This window comes from Pholis gunnellus (assembly GCF_910591455.1).
Source record: "Pholis gunnellus genome assembly, chromosome: 8".
In the NCBI taxonomy this organism is placed as follows: Eukaryota; Metazoa; Chordata; class Actinopteri; order Perciformes; family Pholidae; genus Pholis; species Pholis gunnellus.
In genome coordinates, this window is record NC_136534.1 from 86,672 (window position 1) to 107,965 (window position 21,294).

A 21,294-nucleotide genomic window follows, 5' to 3' on the forward strand; every position below is an offset into this window, starting at 1 on the left:
GAGGGAATTCTGCATCCCCATGCTGCACAGAGGCCAATGTACACAGGGGTCGCTCCGTCACCAATGTGTGGCAGTTTGTTTTATACCTGTACCGCTTACTTTTTCACCTTTTACTTTTATTTTCAAATTGCTTGATGTGCATGTCCACATGACATTTTGTTGAGATTTCCTCTGCGTACTAGGGTCAAGCAAATACAGGGAGGGATTCTCTTTAAAGTTTGACTTCAGTACTGTTTTTGTCCTCTCTGCATGGGTTTGCAGTTTGTTTATTTATGTCTTACAGTATTCATAATTCCACCCTGTCTGTGGCTGTAGAGGAGCATCGTCAAGTCCGAGAAAATAACCCTGATGACATCAGCACAATGAAGCTCTTTTGATTTTGTTGTCAACTGTCTGTCTCAGTCCACAACAAAGAGCAGCTGAGCTTTCTACTAAACATTATGTTGTCTTGCCTTCACTGCCACTAGCGATGAAGTCTTCATTGTGCCCTCCGAAGCAGGAGTGGATGGTGTAGAAGCCCTGGGTCACCCCTTGGTACTTCCTCACCAGCACCCGGTCCTGCAGGTCCCATAGGTGCACTCCCTACACATAAAAAGCATTTATGGAGAGACACATTTCAAAATCAAGATTGCACTGAAATCATATTGTAGCAACTAGCTGAAGTGGAAGTGAAGTACATTGTGGTGTGAAGTAACAAGCTGCTCACCTGAGTTGCAACATTGAGCAGAGCTAACCTTCCATTTTTGGAAACAGTGAAAGACATGATGGGGTGGTCCTCCTGCACTCTGGAACGTAACATAACACGTGTGTTGAAACCACATCACCCACAGGCAGAGCAAATACTAAACAATATATGAATAAAATCTCATTTTCTCTTCTGGTAAAAATCACTTCTCTATTTGGGGACTCGTCCGTGTTGGTGGAAACCCTCTAGTTTGGAGGCTAACTAAGCTTGTACTTAGTGTATTACGTGAAATCGTTGGCAGTGCCTTCTGACTCCCAGCTAGCATATATGCTACTCTGGTTGCAAGCCAGTTTACACTGCAGTCTTGTTGCACCAGTTGGTACACAGTCTTGTGTTACTTAAGGTAAGTTAAACTGAAATCAAACAACAAACTTGAAATCATTATTTATCCGTTTGTGAGAATACACTACAAAAGCTAAAAGAAATGCTTCCACTTGTATATGGGAAGCAAGCAAATCAATCAATAATGAATTTGCTGTGGCAACGATGGCGCATGCAGATGTGGTGGCCGGTATCTCCCACAGACTCAGCTACATTCATGATAAAAATACACTCAGCAAAAAGAAAGTACGAGAATTGGATTAAGTGCAGCTGCTCTTGCAACCACTAAGCCAGACCGGCCGAACAAAACGCCATGGGAAGCGTGATCGACCCAAGAAAAGGGGCAAGACAACCGGGAAAAGGACTAAACTTCCTGCTTTCATTTGTTCTCACCGTTAAAGGTTTTGTGGGTTCTGATGTGAGGGTCCTGGGACAGAGGATGTCGCATGTGTACAGGTTGTAAAGCCCTCTGAGGCAAATTTGTGATTTGTGATTTTGGGCTATACAAAATAAATTGAATTGAATTGAATTAAACAGCTTGGACCTAAGGTTATTCCACTGCCACTGGAAAATCAAATTTATGAAATAAGACACAGGCTATCCATGCAACGGGAAATCAGAGACTGCTGTGCACTCATCTTTACAGAAACCTGACTTCATCATAACATCCCAGATCAAGCTATTGCACTTGACAGGCGGACTGTATACCGTGCAGACAGAACGTGAGACTCTGGTAAGAAGAAGGGAGGCAGACTGTGTCCAATTGTTAATGCTCAGATGCCGGCCATATTATCAGCCCAGAGAACTCACCAGTGCTTTTGTTGCTGCTGAGGAATGTATTCCTCCCGATGCAAATTCAAAAAGGAAATAAATGACTACTGCACTGTGGCACTCACCCCCATTCTGATGAAGTGCTTTGAGAAACTAAGCTCAGAGAACAAACGACATCAGTAAAACCAAGGAGCTGATTGTTGATTTTAGAAAAAAGGAGGCGAAGACACACAGCCCTCAATCAATGGAGCTGAAGTGGAACAAGTTATCAGCTTAAAGTTTCTGGGAATCAGCATCACAAACAAGCTGACATGGTCCTCACACATCTCCATCCTGGTGACGAAAGCTCATAAACAGCTGTATTTATGAAGGAAACCTAAGAAGGCAAACTTCCTGTGCCAAGTTCTTGTCAACTTTTACAAGTGGAGCAACAGAAAGCATCCTGACTGCAAACATTACAAACTAACATGGCCCACAACAGGAGTATTCTACATACATGTCTTCTCTATTCAAACAGCTGCTATCTTTTAAAAGTCCATGTGTCTGTGCTTGGTGCAACTATATCACAGCATTGTGTTCCGTTTCACATTATTATCTTTTAATTAATACAATCCAAATCCAATCTATAACTATGGCTGTACTGAACAGTCTGAACTTCAAAGCGATTACATTTGTATTACTATTAATAACAGATAGATGTACTTCCAATGCATCTCCAACATGGCCGCTGCATAGCAAGGGAGCTCCCCGGCTTTGAGACATGAAAGCCCTGATATACTTTTTTTTAAAGAGTGAGACACTATAAGAACCCACTAGAAAGGGCATTAATTATGCTTTGAGGAGGAACAAAGAAACCAGGTCAAAACAGCGGAGAACTGGATGGAGAGGATTAAAGGCCTAAACTGGCAAACAGGCCACGCAAAGAATGGACAGGGTTTGACGAAGACAAGATTGTGTTACATGCAGAAACTACAAGCCTTCAGGACCCAGGGGAGGGAGTAACTGAGATGGGACCTTCAACATTAATGTGAAGAGCAGACTGTTCTAAGTCAAAAATATTTCAAACTGCATGACCACTGAACACATCCCTTCTCTCAGGTGTCTTCCCACAAGCCCTAAAAACTTCAGTTATTAGACCTCTCCTAGAGAAGGCTAATTTCTCTTCTCTTCTGTTCAACATCTACATGCTTCCACTAGCTCAGATTGTGGAAAACAACAAAGTGTGTTATCGTAATTAAGCAGACGACACACACATCTACATAACTATATCACCAGCGGACTATAATCCCATACGAGGGCTGGGTAAATGCATTGAACAAATCAACAACTGGTGCCAGAATTTTCTTCAAATAAACAAAGAACTAATTGTTTTTGGTACCAAAGACGAACGATTGAAAGTCAGCGCTCAGCTTCAATCACTGATGTTAAAAACCACAAACCAAGCCAGAAATCTAGGTGTAGTTCTGGATTCAGACCTCAACCTGAACAGCATATCAAGACTATTACTAAATCAGCCTCCTATCACCTGAAGACCACATCAAGGATTAGAGGACTTATGTCTCAACAGGATTTGGAAAAACGTGTCCATACATTTATCTTCAGTAGACTGGACTACTGTAACGGAGTGTTTACAGGTCTCTGTAACAAGTCAATCAGAAAGCTGCAGCTGGAGTCCTCACTAAGACCAACAAAGTGGATCACATCACTCCAGTTCTGAGGTCTTTGCACTGGCTTCCTGTCCAACAAAGAATTGACTTTAAAATGCTGCTGTTGGTTCATAAAGCACTGAATGGTTTAGGGCCAAAATACATCTCTGATCTGCTGCTACCTTATGAACCATCCCGACCCCTAAGATGGTCTGGGACCGGTCTACTTTCTGTTCCCAGAGTCACAACCAAACATGGAGAACCAGCGTTCAGGTTTTCTGCTCCACATATCTGGAACAAAGTCCAGAAAGCTGCAGGTCTGCTGAGCCCCTCAGCTCCTTTAAATCAAGACTGAAGACTTTTCTGTTTGCTGCTGCCTTTAATTCAACCACGTCCAAGGATATTAAACCATTTCCTGTATTTCTGCATTTTACTACTGTATTTTATTTCTTACACTGCTTTTTAGTGTTTTAATAAATGCTCTTAATTGTTTTTAAATCTCCTTTTCTTTTGCCTTGTGTTTTATGTGAAGCACTTTGAATTGCTTTGTTGTTGAAATGTGCGATACAAATAAACTAGCCTTGCTTAAATTCTACACAAGAAGAAAAAAGGTGATTTACAGGCGGTTCTCTTTATGTTCCAAGTTTACGTTTGAGTATTTCAAACATGTTGTAAGTTATATCTTTAATTAAAGAAGTTGGGGTTGATTCCATTTTTCTAAAGCTTCCTATAATGTAAATTAAGAGATCAATCCAATTAAAAGGACCGGGTATGAGGAGGGCAACTACATTTTGGTTAAAAGGGGAGAAACCCTTAATAAATAAATATATATATATACATACACCTACAAAATGTACAATAATCACACACATAAAAACAAATGTGCTCATTTATTTCAGGCCTATAATAGACTGTAGCCGATGCAACATATAAAATAAAAGACCTGGCTTTGGTGAGACTGGAAAATGCGGAAACAACATGCACCCTCTACACACAACAAACCGCTATCCGTTTGAGGATAACTAATAATAATTCATGTTGATGAATAATGTAAGCTTACTATTCCTTAGTTCATGGGCTTTTGGGGTAATGCTCAGCCTATGTAAAAATCATCTTAGCCCGGTTACTCAAGCATTTCAAATGAAGTCTGATATATCTGTGGATACCCTTCAAACATTACATTTACCCGAATGTGTCTCTGAGCAGAACGAAACAAAAAGTGACTGGAAGTCAGCACCTGCTCCGGACCGCATTCAGGCAGGTTCAGAGCGAGCCAAAGCAACTGCATTTATGCAAAGCACATCATGGGTTACAAAGCGTCTGTCTGCCCTGAATACATGACTGCAGGCTGCAGTTCAGGAATTATCAACAGCCTTACGATGGAGCATTACACTTTTACTACAGATATTGAGATATTTATTTCTTAATGACAATATATTATTTATGGCCAATGAGCCTCTGTTGAATGTTTACATTTCTAATAAATGGGAACAAATGTATTTTTTACTATTATTAGTAAATGTTTTCTCTGCTGTACTGAAAACATACCTTAACCACAAAACCGAGGTACATACCGAACCCTGAGGTTTACGTTCCGATCCACCTCTACATGTACAAAGTACGAGACTCCAGCCAGAGCCTTAACACGGGGTGTTTCTGTAGAACTACACAACTACAGCAACTCTACACAAGATTTTCTGCAACGGTAACACCAGACGTCCCTTCTTTGCCATTATCAGTTCATATATTTTGAATCTGTTCATTTTTATATTCATTATTTTTATTGACATCCCTAGCAGTGACCCAGTTTTGTTAAGTTGTGCAATGTGATGAACGCTTGTCGGCTCATTTTTGGGTGCTTGAGTTCAGTGCTTCACTCTGCCTTTTTCATACACATGTGATATGACTTTCTTTTTACGTGCATGTGAAGGCCATGAAAACCAATGTCATGTCTGATTTGCTTTCTGTGTTGAATCGATCACAAGCCAAATAGGTTGGCAATCACTGCTTTATAACGTCACCCCTGCCTGGCTTTAGAGGCTGGAGTAAAATCCCAAATGAAGGTTTGGTTACATTATGTGCAGACACATACAAAGAGCAGGAAAAGACTGTGTTGAGGTTCCTCCGCCCAGTCATGGTGGTGACTTACATGTTTCTGTCGGTCAGGTCCTCAAAGTTGTATCCACGAATGCGTTGGTGGGTGTCGGATGCAAGGACGGTCCGGCCGTCACTCAGACACCACAGGCACTGCACCCGAACTCCTTCCCATGAGTCCAGCAGGTTTCCATCCATGTCCTGGGAGTCAGGAGGAAACATAATGCATTCAGGAACACCCTCAGCATCAGACTGCTACAGGGAAATCCCACAGCATTCCATATTTCATTTGCTGTCAATATTTTCTTTTTTTATTAGAAAACAAGTATCATTACTTAACTAAAGACATTATTAGGTCTAACACTGTAATCATTTTCAGTGACAGAGTAGGGAACAGCAGGACCTCAGCAGGAGTATTGGACCTCCTACCCCCTCCTCCTTACTAATCCAAACTGGGGATACTGAATAAATGGCCATGAAGCAACATTAACACCAGTTTTTAATAGGATGTCTCCTTTTTCTAAATCAAAAACTCGAGTCATTAGACTAATTTGAAAGATGCTAAAATCACATTACCTTTCTATTCCCGGGGACTTTAAGAGAAATGGATTCCTTTTTGGGTCATAACCCTGCCTTATCTGTTCTGAAACCCCCCAGAAATAATGAAACTATTTAAGAAACATTATTGCATTACTTTGGCAGGACCTTCATAGATTATGATTATATATCTACAATTATCTATCCTTCTGTCACTCAATTGGAATTCTTATTTAAATGACGAATATTTCAGGCTTCAGCCTTCCATAAACCTGCAGATGATAAGCTCTCTAGGGATGCTAGACAACGCTAACAATTGTCAATTATTATCAATTTATCTGACAATGTTTTTCTTCAATCATTTGGGCTATAAAAAGTCAGAAAATAGTGAAACATTCCTCACAACTAAAGATGACAGTGACACACAACCTCTACAGTAGTGCTGCTCTATACATGACTTTGCTTAAAGTTACTTAGTTGCTTTATACAAAGGGTGAGGAACTTTGTATGTATTTGAAGTCAGAATTGGTTTAACTCAATAATCAAACTATTTTTAAATACCAGCCCAGATGAGACCCAGATCACACTGGTCTGCTACAGTGTTTAAAATATACATGAATAATCAGTGCTTTCAATGACATACCCACGGTTCCTGTTGTGAACAAACAAGTTGCATTTACACGTTGACAGCATCCTTACGAGGCAAACTGTTGGCCTCTGTACTTTACACCCCATCAGTGCACCTCTACAAATGTCCTGTTAAAGATGTGTAAATGCTCAGAGCATCCTCTGCACTGTGCTGTGAAAGATACTCACACACTGGTAGAACTGGCCTCTCTGTCCGCCGGTGACAAAGCGTTTACCATCTGGATTCCAGGCCACGCTGGTCAGGCTATCCTCATGAGACTGACTCATCTTCGTCCGTAACTCCCCCGTCTACACAACAGAACCAAGGAGAGACAAATGTGTACCATGATCCACTATATGTCACGATTCATAAACATGTATTTTATTAATCTATTTATTAAGTCATATCTACATAAATACATCTGCAAATTTACACATTTAAATTTTACATGAAAATAATATAGATTTACACGTGTATATATACACTACCGTTCAAAAGTTTGGGGTCACTTAGAAATGTCCTTATTTCTCAAAGAAAAGCACCGTTTCTTTCAATGAAGATAACATTAAATTAATCAGAAATACACTCTATACATTGTTAATGTGGTTAATGACTATTCTAGGTGGAAACGTCTAGTTTGTAATGATATATCTACATAGGAGTATCTGGAGCATCACATTTGTGGGTTCGATTATACTCTCAACATGGCCAGAAAAAGAGAACTTTCATGTGAAACTCTCCAGTCTATTCTTGTTCTTAGAAATGAAGCTATTCCATGCGAGAAATTGCGAAGAAACTGAAAATTGACACGAAATTGTCTGGGTGACCCCAAACTTTTGAACGGTAGTGTATTTATATATATAACGTGTAAATCTATATTATTTTCAATACCACCATAAGGTGCCTTTGAAACCTCCCCATTTCCAAAAGAAAAAGCTGAGATTTTCCATTGAACTTCATATTCATTGTATTAAGTAGATGTTATGCTGTTAGAAATGCATGTTGGTCAAGCTCTTTTTAGAAATGAACTGCAAGCAGATAATGTACATGCAAACAGCTAAATATGTACATCCTGTCATGGACAAATTCAAAGTAGAGTAAATACATTGTAATTACATAGTGATTATAAAATGTACATTTTCAGAAAGCTATTTAGTCCCTTTCTCAATAATATATTTTAGTTAATGGGAAAGTATTTGGATAATAATGAAATGATGGCAAACTATTTGTTTCTCTATAAAATCTCCGAGGGTTATCTGGTGTCTTTCCACATGCTGGGGACTCATCAGATGAAACGGGAACAACAGCTAGAGTGGTTTGAAGGTTAAAGCAGGGGCAGTCCAAAACACCTTCCTCCCTTTTACATAGATATGAAATGTCTCGGTATTTCATCTGGCCGGGTGTCAGACTGATAGCTTGGTGGATTCTCATAGTGCCTTTTACGGCAGCTATTGCAGGTACCTCAGTCTTTGATTCAATATCCCTCTCTGGGACGATGAACAGCTCGACAGATGTGTCCAGGCTATACAGCTTGTCATACAAGCTCTGGGCATCAGGGATGTCTCCTCCATGGGCCACAATCCGGTCTGCTGACCTCTTGAGGGCCCCACCCACCCCGTCTGGTGCCCCCTTCCCATGACTAGCCTCAAAGAAATTCCACGTTATTTCTTTGAAGCCATACTTGTAGGGTTACGTTGAGAGGTAGAAGAAATTTTCCTTTTGTCGATACTGCATTGCAGGCCCGTCGCTGAAAAAATGAAGTATGCTGTCGTTCTCTCACTACCTTCAGAACTGGATCAAGGTGGCCACAGGGTATTTCTTTTGTATTTCTTCGCTGTACTTGCATGAGTAATTTTCACTAAAATCTATATGCAAGACAGACTCATTGTGTGTCAGGCCATTTAATGTTGAAGACATGGTGCCTAAAATGGAGAAGCCTCTCCTGGAAATCTGTGTTAAGGTTATGCTCCGTTGTTGTTATCTCCCTTTTCACTGTGATTGTTGACACCTTCTCATCCTTTGTGATCTTCTCTGTCATCCACTGCGATAAACGAATGTTCTCTTCCCCAGGAGTTTTCAGCATCGCTGACAAGTTAGGAGGCATTCACTGCACTCACCGTAAGCACAGACCTTTGCTTTCGGGTCGCACATGGTTGCTTCAGACATTTCCTCAATGTCTGTTGAGGACAGCAACCCATGGCTCTGCAAGGCATTGGCCATGAAGTGCAAGTTCTCATGTTTTTTGCAGAGACATGTGTCACGGCCAGAGGAAGAGGGGGTTACCACCCAAAAGGGTCTGAGATGGCAAAAGGAGGTGTATGACACGTGGCCAATGTGCTCAGAGAGAAACCTCCTATGCAAGTTCTTCATTGTATCGGTAAGCAACCTCTTCTGCATCTTTTTCTTCAGCCGTGTGACTGTTTGTTCGCGGCCAGTCATCATTCGACTAACATCATCACGAAGAAAAAACGATGTAACGTTCTTCCTAATCTCATTTCGACTGACGCACCTCCTCCCACGGTAGGTAAGATCCACAGGATACTTTGCTCTCTTCTTAGAGTAGCCAAAAGCAGTCTGGGCATGCGTTTGGAGCTTGTACTTCTTCAGAATGTTTCCACTGACCACTTTTGCTATCAACTGCTTCTGTTTGTTTTTGCATTTTCATATTTTCTTCTAATATATTCTATCAGGGATGTATGGAAAAGAAGAGCTCTTTTGATGGGTGAATTCACTTTTAGACGTCCCAACCAAGTATTGAATTTTATCCTGGACTTGTACACCTCCAGAGTCAGGAAACGGGCTGGAAAGATCACTGCAGACCCATCACACCCTGGACACAAGCTGTTCCAACTCCTCCCCTCTGGTAGGCGCTACAGAGCTCTGTACGCCAAAACCACCAGACACAGGAACAGCTTCTTTCTGCTGGCCGTCACTCTGATGAACAATTAATCAGACACACTGCACTACTACCTCTGTTTGCACTATCACTGTCACTGTTGTTGTATAGGTTTATGTTCATATATATATACTTATACTTTTTGGATATATATTTATATATATATATTGTACATAGTCGTTAAATGTTTATGCAGTTACATCTGTTCTACTTTCTTTTTTTTGTCCTTGTTTTTTTTTTTTACTTACATAATTTTTTCCCTGTTTATTTGTAAACGTGTGTATGTACGTGGAGAGCAACGAAAAACCGGAGTCAAATTCCTTGTAAGCTGATTCTGATTTGTGGATCATATTTGTACATGGAAATACACAATCCTGTTGGTATGTGGGCCACGTGACATTTGTGACTTCCTTCCTCTTTGTTTGCAGATACAGGGTCCACAGATATGAGGTGCAGTTACCAGCTACACTAGAGAGTGGCAACATTTCATAATAGTTCATTCACACTTGAACTGGAATTAAAATCATCAATTCAATAGCCTTCATTTCAAGGAAACAAGGAATATATAAAAGAGTTGTAGCTCTTATGTCGACTCTAATATTACCTGATTTGAATAGATCCAGAATTAGATGGGAGAATGACCTGGGAATAAATCTGGATGGGTAACTATGGGGTGAATTGTGCAGAAATGGTGCTACCTCTATTTTAAATTCTAGATACAGACCAGGGGTGGGCAAACTTTTTGGCTCAGGGGCCACATTGAGTTTTAAAATTTGACAGATGGGCCGGGCCAGTAGCAGATGGATGGAGAGTGTTTGTGTGAACTAATGTAAATTACAAGTAAAAGCCATCACCTAAAAAGTAAAGAAAACGTACATTTAATTTCAGTGGGAACAGTGTGGTTGGTCACTCTTTTTTGCCAGTGCATCAACGTTTGGTGTCAGTTTGGTTGTGGCTATTCTCAGGACAGATCTGAGGTGTTCATCAGTTAACTGGGATCAGTGACGTGATTTGTTGATGTTCATCACGCTGAACGTCTGCTCACACACGTAGGTAGAGCTAAACAACACCAGCATCCTCTGTGCCATCCTCCTGATGTTTGGAAACTTAACTTTGCTTAGTGAAGCATAAAACTCGTCCAGTTTAAGGGAGTTGGACTTCGTTTTAAAACAAAAACGATCTCCTTCCACACGGCGTTTCAGCATCGCTTTCGCAATGATCTCCATCCAGATTAAAACGCCAGAAAACGAATATCACGTGACTATTCCCGTACACTGGGCATGCAGGTGTCGATGTAAACAGGAAGTAGATTGGTTGCTTAGCTAAACAAAATACAACAGAGTAATGAAGTAGTCTTTAATAATGAAAGGTCGTGTTTGATACTTAAGATCTTCTCTAAAATCTTCCTCTATGAACTCAAACAGACAGTTCGTGGAAAGTTTTAGAAGTTTTATTTTTCAGACTTAACGTTAGTTACAGCGCTGCGGGTCTGCTCTATCTCTCTCTCTCACACTCACATCAAATTTACTTTAAAATCAACACTCACGCCTAATGGTTTACTAGATTATGGGTCCATAAATGTGGTCAACACGTCTCACTCGTTTCCTCTCGGTTTCGTTGTTGTCTGTTCTCACTCGTAGCTCTGTTGGTGGCTGCTTTTGTTCCTTTTACATTTTATCTGCAGACTTCACAATAGTTGTGCAGAACAAAATAAGCATTAATAAGAACAGGGCCCTATTCCTCGTACGTGGTTCAACTAAGTCAATCAAATGTCCTATTATCCAGCTTAAATTAACTCGATGATTGACATCAGGCTATCTCGGTTCCTCAAAGGCTGATCCGCTCAAACAGTCTCGTTAATTCGAGCCAGACGTCAGACATCAGGATCGTTGCGCGTGCCCGTCCTACTTCAAAAGGGGGAAGCGTCGATCACCGAAACCATGATTTTCAAACAGTACAACGGCAAATAAACTCAAAGAAAGAGCCTCTTTTTACTCCGCTGATGAGCAGGAGATGATCATGAACTCATATGAGGAATTCAATCATGGCGAAATCTAACGCTGCGAGGGCGAGACGAGAAGCATGGCAACATATCACAGACTTCGTTAAATGCGCAAGTGCTGGGAAAATGTATAGGTTCATTTTAAGAGCCTCATCACCTCAATCAATCAGATGATATTTCTTTAAATGTGCTGCTGGCAGTAGGCTTAATGGAACGCATCATCCAATGAGATCTATAGCGACAATAATTATATCAACTCTTTCAGAATGAGTAGATAAAAACAAGCCCAAAGTATCTAACTGATACGAATGAATAGATGCTGATGAGGATATATGTACTGTATGCACGTACGTATCATGTACTATATATATATGTGTGTGTGTGTGTGTGTGTGTGTATATACATGTATGTGTAGATTATCATATAGAACTAGGAGTTTGAATATGTGTGTGTGAATCTGTGTATGGGCGGATCAGTATGTATGTATTATTCATAATAAGCAGTGAAAATAAATTGTGTGTGATTCTCTCTATTGTTATCATGAGTCCACCTTCATCATGTTCTACAGTAATGATATCTATGGTGTACTAATAACACTGTCATATCATTATGAGTGCTTTCAACCATCATGTAGTTCAACCAGCCATCAAGAGGACACGGGAGCAAGTACACACTAAGCACATAAAGATTATTCAGAATGATGAGTCAATACAACATGTTGCCATGGTGATGTAATGAACACATCCAGAAGTTTCTTAAGCGCCAAATAAACGTCATGAACAGCACGGCATGCAGCGGCTTTCCCGATGTTCTCCGCATCACCGACACTACAAACATGAACCATCGCTGCACAGCGCGAGGCTGTGATACAGTCCGTGAGACAGTAGATGGCGTGTGGTGTTCAATGAACGGCTCGAGAAGGTCTTTAAATAAATGATTCCTTGTCGGCAGAATCGATAGCGCTCGTACAGGAAGTCATCATGATGTGATAACGGATCTTGGCGATCTCGAAGAACTCTCTCCCTATAAAACGCTAATCTGACTAATATCGCTTCCTCATCGATGGATCTCTGAGGAAGGGAGCTGACACTTGTTTCCGGGGGAGTGGCAGCTTATCCAGCGGTTCTAGCTCAAGCCTGCTCTGGAGCAGGTTCAGGCTTATGGATGTGTTGCTATGGTGATTTTTCCAAACTTGCTTCGAGGAACCGAAAAGCCTCACTTATGTAATCTCATCCTGAAAATTATCCGGCTAACTCAGTTAGCCACGTACGAGGAATAGGGCCCAGGAAAGTCCTCCGTTTTGTGTCCATCACCCTCCCCAAAGCCGCTAACAGTGACTTCAGACGTCCGCTCCGTAGTGCTGATAGCGCCGCGGGACACGCTGCTCGCTAATCGCTCCATTAACAGCTGCTTCCTCCACAATAATGCAGACTTTAACTGAACAACAGCTGCTAGTAAAGACAACACGGTCAGTAACACCTGTAATCAGTTGTCCATGTTAAATTAACCTGGTAGTCGATCGGTAATCAAGGCTGTTGTTGTCTGTGAGCTTCCGGATACGGGTCACGTGATAGGGGTGTGATGAGCACGTCGTGACTGCTAAGAACCAATCAAGTAGTGAACATGGGTGTGGGCGTCATCTAGAGAGAATAGACCAGAATCCAGCAAAGGTCAATTGTGTCTGGAGTGCGCCATCTAGTGGGATCAACTGAAACGCCGGGTATTGCAGGAAAAAGGCAAAATGAATGCGGCCTTTACTATAATTTGGACAATTTTGTACCAATATTTGACGGGCCGGATTAAAGAGCCCAACGGGCCGTATATAGCCCGCGGGCCGTAGTTTGCCCATGCCTGATATAGACTGATACAATTTCTCAATCAGCAATATATTCCATATAAATTGCACAAAGACAACTCCTTGGTGTGCCTCTTTCCCCAAATGCCAAATAGTGAACCAACCGGCCATCCCAAGAGCGCCGTTGCTCCCATTGCCACTAATTGAGGTCCCGTTTGAGCGCATTGGCATGGACCTCATCGGGCCATTTCACCGGAGTGCACAGGGATATCAATTTGTGTTAGTCCTGGTGGACTACGCAACACGATATCCCGAAGCGGAGATTCTGACTGACCAGGGCGCTTCGGTCATGTCACGCACACTAAGGGAACTGTACGGATTATTGGGCGTCAAGGCAATACGGACTAGTGTGTACCATCCACAAACCGACGGCCTTGCCGAGCGTCTGAATAAAACCTTGAAGTCCATGATCCGTAAGTTCGTACACGATAATGTCGGCAATTGGAATAAATGGCTTGATTCTCTGTTGTTTGCAGTGCGGGAGGTGCCCCAGGCCTCCACGGGATTTTCTCCCTTTGAATTGCTGTTTGGCAGAAAACCACATGGGTTGCTGGACCTAGTTAAGGAAAACTGGGAGGAGGGTTCGAGCCCAAGCAAAAATGTAATCCAATACGTCCTGGACCTGAGAGCAAAACTCCACACACTGGGGCAATGTTGTCTGCGATGCCTCCCAATTTGCACTGGGAGATAAAGTATTTGTATTACTTCCCTCTTCCAGCTCCAAACTGCTCGCTAAGGGGCAAGGGCCCTTTTGTGGTCACACAGTGAGTGGGTCATGTGGACTATGAGGTGGTGCGCTCTGACAGGGGAGGGGCAACACAAATCTACCACCTCAACCTCCTCAAAGCATGGAGAGAGGCGGAGCCTGTCTCTTTGGTGACTGTCGTGAAAGAGACAGATGAGTTGGGGCTGGAGGTGCCAAATTCCAACAAGCCAGGGATACTCCTTTTGTGAAGACCATCTCACACAGTCCCAGAGAGCAGATGTTGCCGCGTTGCAGCAGCGTTTTGCTGATGTGTTCTCCCCCTTGCCAGGACGCACTAATATAACACCATGTTGAAAGTCGCCCAGGCGTGGCCGTACGTTCACGGCCTTGTCGGTTGCCTGAACACAAAAGAAAGGTAGTTCAGAAAGAATTAGAAGCTATGCTGGAGTCCAACAGTGCCCGGTGTAGCCCCATTGTTCTTGTTGAAGGATGGGCCTATACGGTTCTGTGTGGACTACCGCAAGGTGAATGACGTATCACGGTTCGATGCTTACCCAATGCCCCGGGCCGACGAGCTCCTGGACCGGCTCGGCACTGCTCGATTTTTCACGACAATGGATCTGACCAAGGGCTACTGGCAGATTCCCTTGTCTCCAGAGTCCAGGGAAAAAACGGCTTTCTCCACTCCGTACGGGTTATACCAATTCGTCACACTTTCCCAGCCACATTCCAACGCCTCATGGACCGGGTACTGCGTCCACACGCTGTGTATGACGCGGCCTACTTGGATGATCTAATCATCCACAGCAACAGCTGGGTGGAGCACATGCAGCGGGTGGCCGCTGTCTGAGTCACTGAGACAGGCTGGGCTCACCGCCAACACGAGGAAGTGTGCAGTTGGACGGAGGGAGGTACGGTATCTGGGTGCCACTTGGGCGGCAGGCAGGTGCGTCCTCAGGTGGATAAGACGGCAGCGATTGCAGTCTGCTCAAGGCCCAAGACCAAAAAAGAGGTGAGGCAGTTCTTGGGGCTGGCAGGTTACTACCGGTTTAGTCCCAACTTTGCAGACCTAACCAGCAACCTGACCTGAAAGAATGCCTGTCCAGTGGACGGAGCAGTGCCAGCTGGCGCTTGAGAGGGTAAAACAGGCCCTCTGTGGGGAACCACTTCTCCACACACCTAACTTCTCTCTCCCTTTTATCCTGCATACGGATGCTTCGAACAGCGGGCTGGGGGCCGTTTTGTCCCAGGACGTACGGGGGGTCGACTGCCTAGTGCTTTACATCAGCCAACCAAATAATAACCATTCACCTATGTTCGGGCCATGCTCCTCTCCAGTGGCTCCACCGCATGAAAGATATCAACGCGCGGATCACTCGGTGGTATCTGGCGTTACAGCCTTTTAAGTTCAAGGTGATCCATAAACTGGGGGCGCAGATGGCTGTGGCAGACTTCCTTTCACGCTCACAGGGGGGGGCCTAAGTCGGGACGGTGGAGGTATGTGGTAGTGGGCATGGTCTGTGCTCAGCTGCAGGGGAGAGATCTGTGGGAGTGGTTCAGGGGAACAGTGCCAGGTTTGCTTTTACCCATTTAGTCATTATATCCACATCACTGATAATTATTTATTAAAAACCTTATTGTGTTAATATTTTTGTGAAAGCACCAATGGTAAACCCTACAATATTGTTGCAATATGGATATCGAGGTATTTGGTCAAAACAATAATGTGATATTTTATTGTTTCTGTATCGCTCAGCCCTAATCCTTTCTGCCTCAATGTAGTTATGAATGGCCAGTGGCCTGTTGCTGATTTATGTTCACCACAGAGCTGACAGCAGCTGTCATTCAATTAATAATGTTTTTGTTTAATTTGTTTGATTTTTCAAAAAATGGATCACAGTTCGGTCAGACAGGAGGGAAGCTAATGACCAGCTGATAGTGTGTGAGAGATGTTGTACCTGTACATTCCACAGCCACAGCTCAGAGCAGTCATCAGGACCACAGGCTATCAGGTAGGTATCATCAGGGCTCCATGCCAGGTAGGAAACACCATAAGCATGACCCTCCAGAGTCTTCATCAACTTCAGTTGCTGGGTTTCCTGTCAACCAACAGACAAACCAGTCAATAATCTGGTTATTTCAACTCTCACATTTCACCAATTTATCCTGCTCTGAAGTGATGATAAGTAAATGATTGATTACCGCGTCCACGTGCCACACAATGACTGTGGTGTCTTTGGACCCGGTAGCCAGTTTGGTGCCATTGTTTGAGAACTTGCAAAACCAGACTTCGTTGCAGTGTTCAGTGAGAATCTGCTGAGTGTAGCAGGGGAACTGTTTCCTAAAGATTAGGAACACACAGAGGCAGATGTCAAGCTTCATAATGCTACTCAAACAGAACAGAGTTCATGGTTAGATACAGATGCATATAGATTGGTTTGCCTAATATCAAACATGACTGGCTATGATTGATGTAGTTTGAATCATTACATATTTATCATCAATACTACCCTCATTGGCAATGAGAAAAACCTGATTTGAACTGATTCTAAAATAAAGGTTGTTGTAAGGTGTTTTCCAAGGACTGAATATTGTTTCCAACCAGACAGGAATATAATTCTATGGCCCATACTGCATAAAGTAGTAGTGTCTCACAGTAATAAATGACAATCAAACATTAAAACTGGATTTTTCAAACAGCCTGGTATGTGTAGGTACATACCGGCTGCAGGCATGGTCCAGCAGCAGAGAAACAGAGTCCAGTCCACTGTCCAGCTTGGTGTTGTGGTAGAGGCAGCGCTCCCTCTGCAGCTCAACCGCCTGTTTCAGTAGAGTCTGCAGGCGGCGAGGAGGCAGCATCACTGACGGAGGCAGGTATGCTGTATGCACACACAGAAAGATTCAAATTAGTCCTGAACATATAGTGACCAGCTACAGTAAAATACATCACAGCATGGAATCAACCAGAAAGATTTAGCACACATTGAGCATCTTTCGTACTTATTTAAGCTGGGCTTCTTCCTCTCCAGGCTGAACGCAGGTGAACATGCATGGGGGTCACTCAGAGACGATTGTGTGGCTATTTATTTATATAGTACGTTTCTGATCTCCTCTGCATCCTAGAGCTACCCGTAACACCGTAACTCTGTGTACATCACAGAGATGTTTATGTGTATCTTTGGAAAAGCAGAATTCCAAACAGCTGTCAAAACTGACAACATATTTGCACATCTGCAAAGAACAATTCTGTACTGTGGAGAGATTTGTTTCCCTTTTGTTTCATACAATTTAGTAAAAGAAGAATGATTTAAGTTTTGTAAATGACCACATGATGTTTTAATATTGCCTTAATATTTAATTATGGCCAATATTAACATACTGCTAAATACTCTTATGTGCACAGGTTGAGATAAAAGACTTGTAGGGAACAGCTGCTAGATTTTAGAATAGCCAGTACACATACTACAGATGAGAACTACCCAGTGCTGTACATAGAAATGACAGTACAAAGTGTTCACTATGTACAGAAGAATAAATGGCACTGCACTCACTCTGCAGCTTGTCCAGCAGCTTAGTTCGGGATGCCGTGCCTTTGCCTTCCCACTCTGCTTTGGCTCGCAGGTCCTCTGCATGACTGCACATCAGGTACCTTCACAATACGTGATGACATTTTCTCAGTTGTGTTCAGACAAATCCCAACTCAAATGATCAAGGCTCCTCCTTCACAATTACTACATGAGAAACAAGCAGGAAAATGCCATTGACTTGTCAATACTAGACTAACACCAGCGTCACTTTGCTTTCATATTTATTGTTGCAATTACTGCCATTGACAAGAATAAAGCCATCCGTGTCTCTTACAAGTATATATTTGGCCTAGGTCAGTTTGGTCCAGAGTTCCATATCTCAGCACCGAGTCTTGTTTTGAGCATGTACCACATGCTATTCGCTGTGGACGCTCATGGTCCTTAGAGGATGCTGTCTTATGTTTTCATTGTTTATGGTGACTAAGATATTTCCTCAAGCTCCCCCCTCAGGTCAAATTTTCAACTAAGGCTGACACCCTCGGGTCTGTTGGTCCAATGGTTGGACGATATGTTTGTCTGACCAAATTCTCATTGGTTGTACCATCGCTGGTGTAGCAGGGACATGTGTGTGAGAGAGTGTTCATGTCTTTAATGAAGGGTTACTTGTTTTGCTGCTATTCAAGAATAAAGATCACAGTTTGGAACAATTTGTCTGTTTATTTAGTCTGTATCTGCCCACTACTGCAGACATGGGGAAAAGAGAGCACATGGACAGCCCTATCTGGAGCTGCTCTCAGCAGGAGGAGCTCTGAGGACCACTGAGGAGAGTGATACATGTACGTTGATGGAAAGGGATGAACCCTGTCTGTGTGGATTGGGTTCTAGTGTTCTAGTGTTTTAGTGTTCTGTGATGTTTTAGAGGATTTTACATCGTTTCAATAATGGTATTCTGTCACAAAGGTTGTTTGCAGCTTCAGTACTCAACCACAGTTCCGGGGGATTTGACACATTCTACTGCAACATGGAAAAAGTCAACATTTCACATTGTAATTGTTATTGTATTCTCTGTGTAAATGAAAACTCCGCTTCCATTCACATTCCAGACAGCTTCCCTGTCTGCTGGTGAACTGACCCGCTCAGAATGTGGATACGCTCGGTGTTGTACTTGAGAGGGGTGAGCTCCGCTCTGAGGACCTGCAGGGCCTCCAGGACCTTTCCATCCTCCAGATACTCCAGATACTTCTGCTGCAGCAACAGGAACTTCATCCGCTACAGGAGGACAAGGCCCAAATAACAAAGAATTAGTCATCCAAACTGTGTGTTCTGCAACATTTACTCTTGACATTTTGGCCTGGACCCAAACATTCAGCTATTTGGATGTTGGTGCATTGGATAGGTCTTGTTTTACATTTTGGGTTTTAGATATTAGTTTTTTTGAACAAATAAACATGCATAAAAAACACCAAACAATTTGGAAAATGTTTTTATTCATTAACAAAATCAATACAAATATCAATACTGTCAAATAAAAATAATCCTTAAAGAGTTGCTAAACACCTAAATCTCTTTGTTCTGCTGAAAAACAACATAAAAGGGTAATTAGTATGTTTAGTTGATGGATTCACGTCAAAATCTTAACCTTTTAGTGCAAAGTATTTGAATTCTTTATATTGTGTTATAAATGACGTAGTGCTCACTGCCCCTTGTTCCTGCCCGACTGGGTCCCCGTCTCATTCACCATGCTTTGTGACTGTGACTTCCCTTCTATGACATCACCATTCATATCTATACAACCAATGTGTTTATGATTACATTAGTTACTATGATGGCTCTATATGACCTTCATGAGTCAACAACACCATCAGAGAGAAGATTGTCTCTTTCTATATACTTATTCTTAATACTAGTCATTGATGCAGCTGGGTTTGATTCCGAGCAAAATCAGATGAAATCATGCAGGTCCACAAGAAACTCCTTCAGGTCTGACTCCAGTAGGGCCTTCAGCAGAGACCAGCCCACCAGGAACAGACCCAGATCAGGTTTCACTGCAGCTGTCGACCTGCAGTCAGAAGCTGGCCAGGAGCAGAGCTTGGCCTCGCTGCTCCCCCGGTCCCCGCTGGGCGCCAACTGCAGCAGAATGCTGCTTGAGACCAAGGCCGTTCTTCTGGGCCCGCTGGAGGGAAGGGAGGCACGGGAGAACCAGAAACAGGACTGGGCAGGGTAGACTGTCAGACCCTCCTGCAGTAAAATGAGGTTTCATAAAGGGACTCTAGTACACTATGACTTTCATCAACAGGGGCTGCCAAAACCAACACAAACGGAAAAGTCCTCGTAGCAGCTATCATTGCATTATAATTATTGATGCATTAATGTGTTCCTCACTTTAATGTTGCAGTTGGTAAAGGTGGTGCTAATTTTCATTACATATACTTAAAAATAAGCTATACTACTTAATAATACATCATATTCGATTTATATTTTGCATTATTTTATAATGCGCAGAAACATCGGCCTCTGGGTGCCACCGTTTAGGGGAGAGGGCCCACAAGCTCCACTTTAAATGGTAAATGGACTGTACTTCTATGTTATGTTATGTTAATTGTATTTGGACATCACAGTGGCACAGTGGCATTAGAATTGTAACATACATTTATGAACAAGGACCAGATGCACTGTTTTAAGTGTTTGTAGCGAAACGCTTGAGTTTCTGTTTGGATTTCTTGGGTGTGTTCTTCAAAGCTCAGTTTATTGTCCAAGGTGAGTCCAAGATATTTGAAGCACTCAACCCTCTTAACAGTTTCACTATTAATGCAGGTGAGGGCTGTGCTGTGGGTGCTGTAAGAGTTAACAGTTATTTTGTCTTCATTGCATTTAGCTGCAGGTTATTGTTCATGCACCATTGTGTGAAGTCCTGATTGCCAAAAACATAATTATTGTCATTCAGGAGGGCAAGTATGGCAGTGTCATCAGAATATTTGAAGTATATGGTGACAGTTTAAGGACCGACACAGTCATTGGTGTAGAGGGTAAACAGGAAGGGTCTCAGGACACAACTTAGTGGGACTCCGGTGTTGCTGATGATGGTTGAGGATGTTACAGTGCCCACACTCACAGTTTGGTCTGTTACTGAGATAACTGTGTTCCCATTGGACGAGAAGTGGGGGGATTGTGGTTCGACAATTGGAATGATGACGGTAAGCACCAGTATTTCCGCGCTTTGCACTAGCACAGCAGCCACACATCCTCCACTGGGAAGGGAGCAGGGTGTGCTGCCTCCAGGATGGCTAGCATTTCCAGTAGAGCCTCACATTTCCTCTGAGCAGTTGATGGTGTCAAACTATGTGCGCAAGGTGTTTAGGTCTTCAGCAAATGAGGCGTGGTCACTTATTGCAGATAACTTGGGTATTGGGTCACATCCAGTGAGTGATCTCACATTTTGAAAGGCTTGGTTAGTGTTCATGTTGCTGAAAGTTTCACTTTGTATTGGAGTTTGACCTTGATGATGTCATTCTTTACTTAATGGTTCATGGTTTTGAGTGAAACTCAGTCCTGCTGTTGAAAAGCTT

At 42.7% G+C, this 21,294-nt stretch overlaps 1 protein-coding gene across 2 annotated transcripts in view; it reads right to left on the reverse strand.

Moving 5' to 3' along the window:
- Positions 1-21,294, reverse strand: part of wdr26a (WD repeat domain 26a) — a 39,751-nt gene that overhangs the window by 5,275 nt on the left and 13,182 nt on the right. For both annotated transcript variants that reach the window (XM_079164818.1, XM_079164817.1), the window contains exons 4-12: positions 18,861-18,997; positions 17,753-17,850; positions 16,924-17,080; positions 16,404-16,542; positions 16,160-16,300; positions 6,931-7,050; positions 5,633-5,778; positions 707-785; positions 453-582 (exon numbers count right to left, since the gene is read on the reverse strand). In XM_079164818.1, the coding sequence (XP_079020944.1) occupies positions 453-582; positions 707-785; positions 5,633-5,778; positions 6,931-7,050; positions 16,160-16,300; positions 16,404-16,542; positions 16,924-17,080; positions 17,753-17,850; positions 18,861-18,997 (1,147 nt within the window). The remainder of the gene's footprint in view (positions 1-452; positions 583-706; positions 786-5,632; positions 5,779-6,930; positions 7,051-16,159; positions 16,301-16,403; positions 16,543-16,923; positions 17,081-17,752; positions 17,851-18,860; positions 18,998-21,294) is intronic.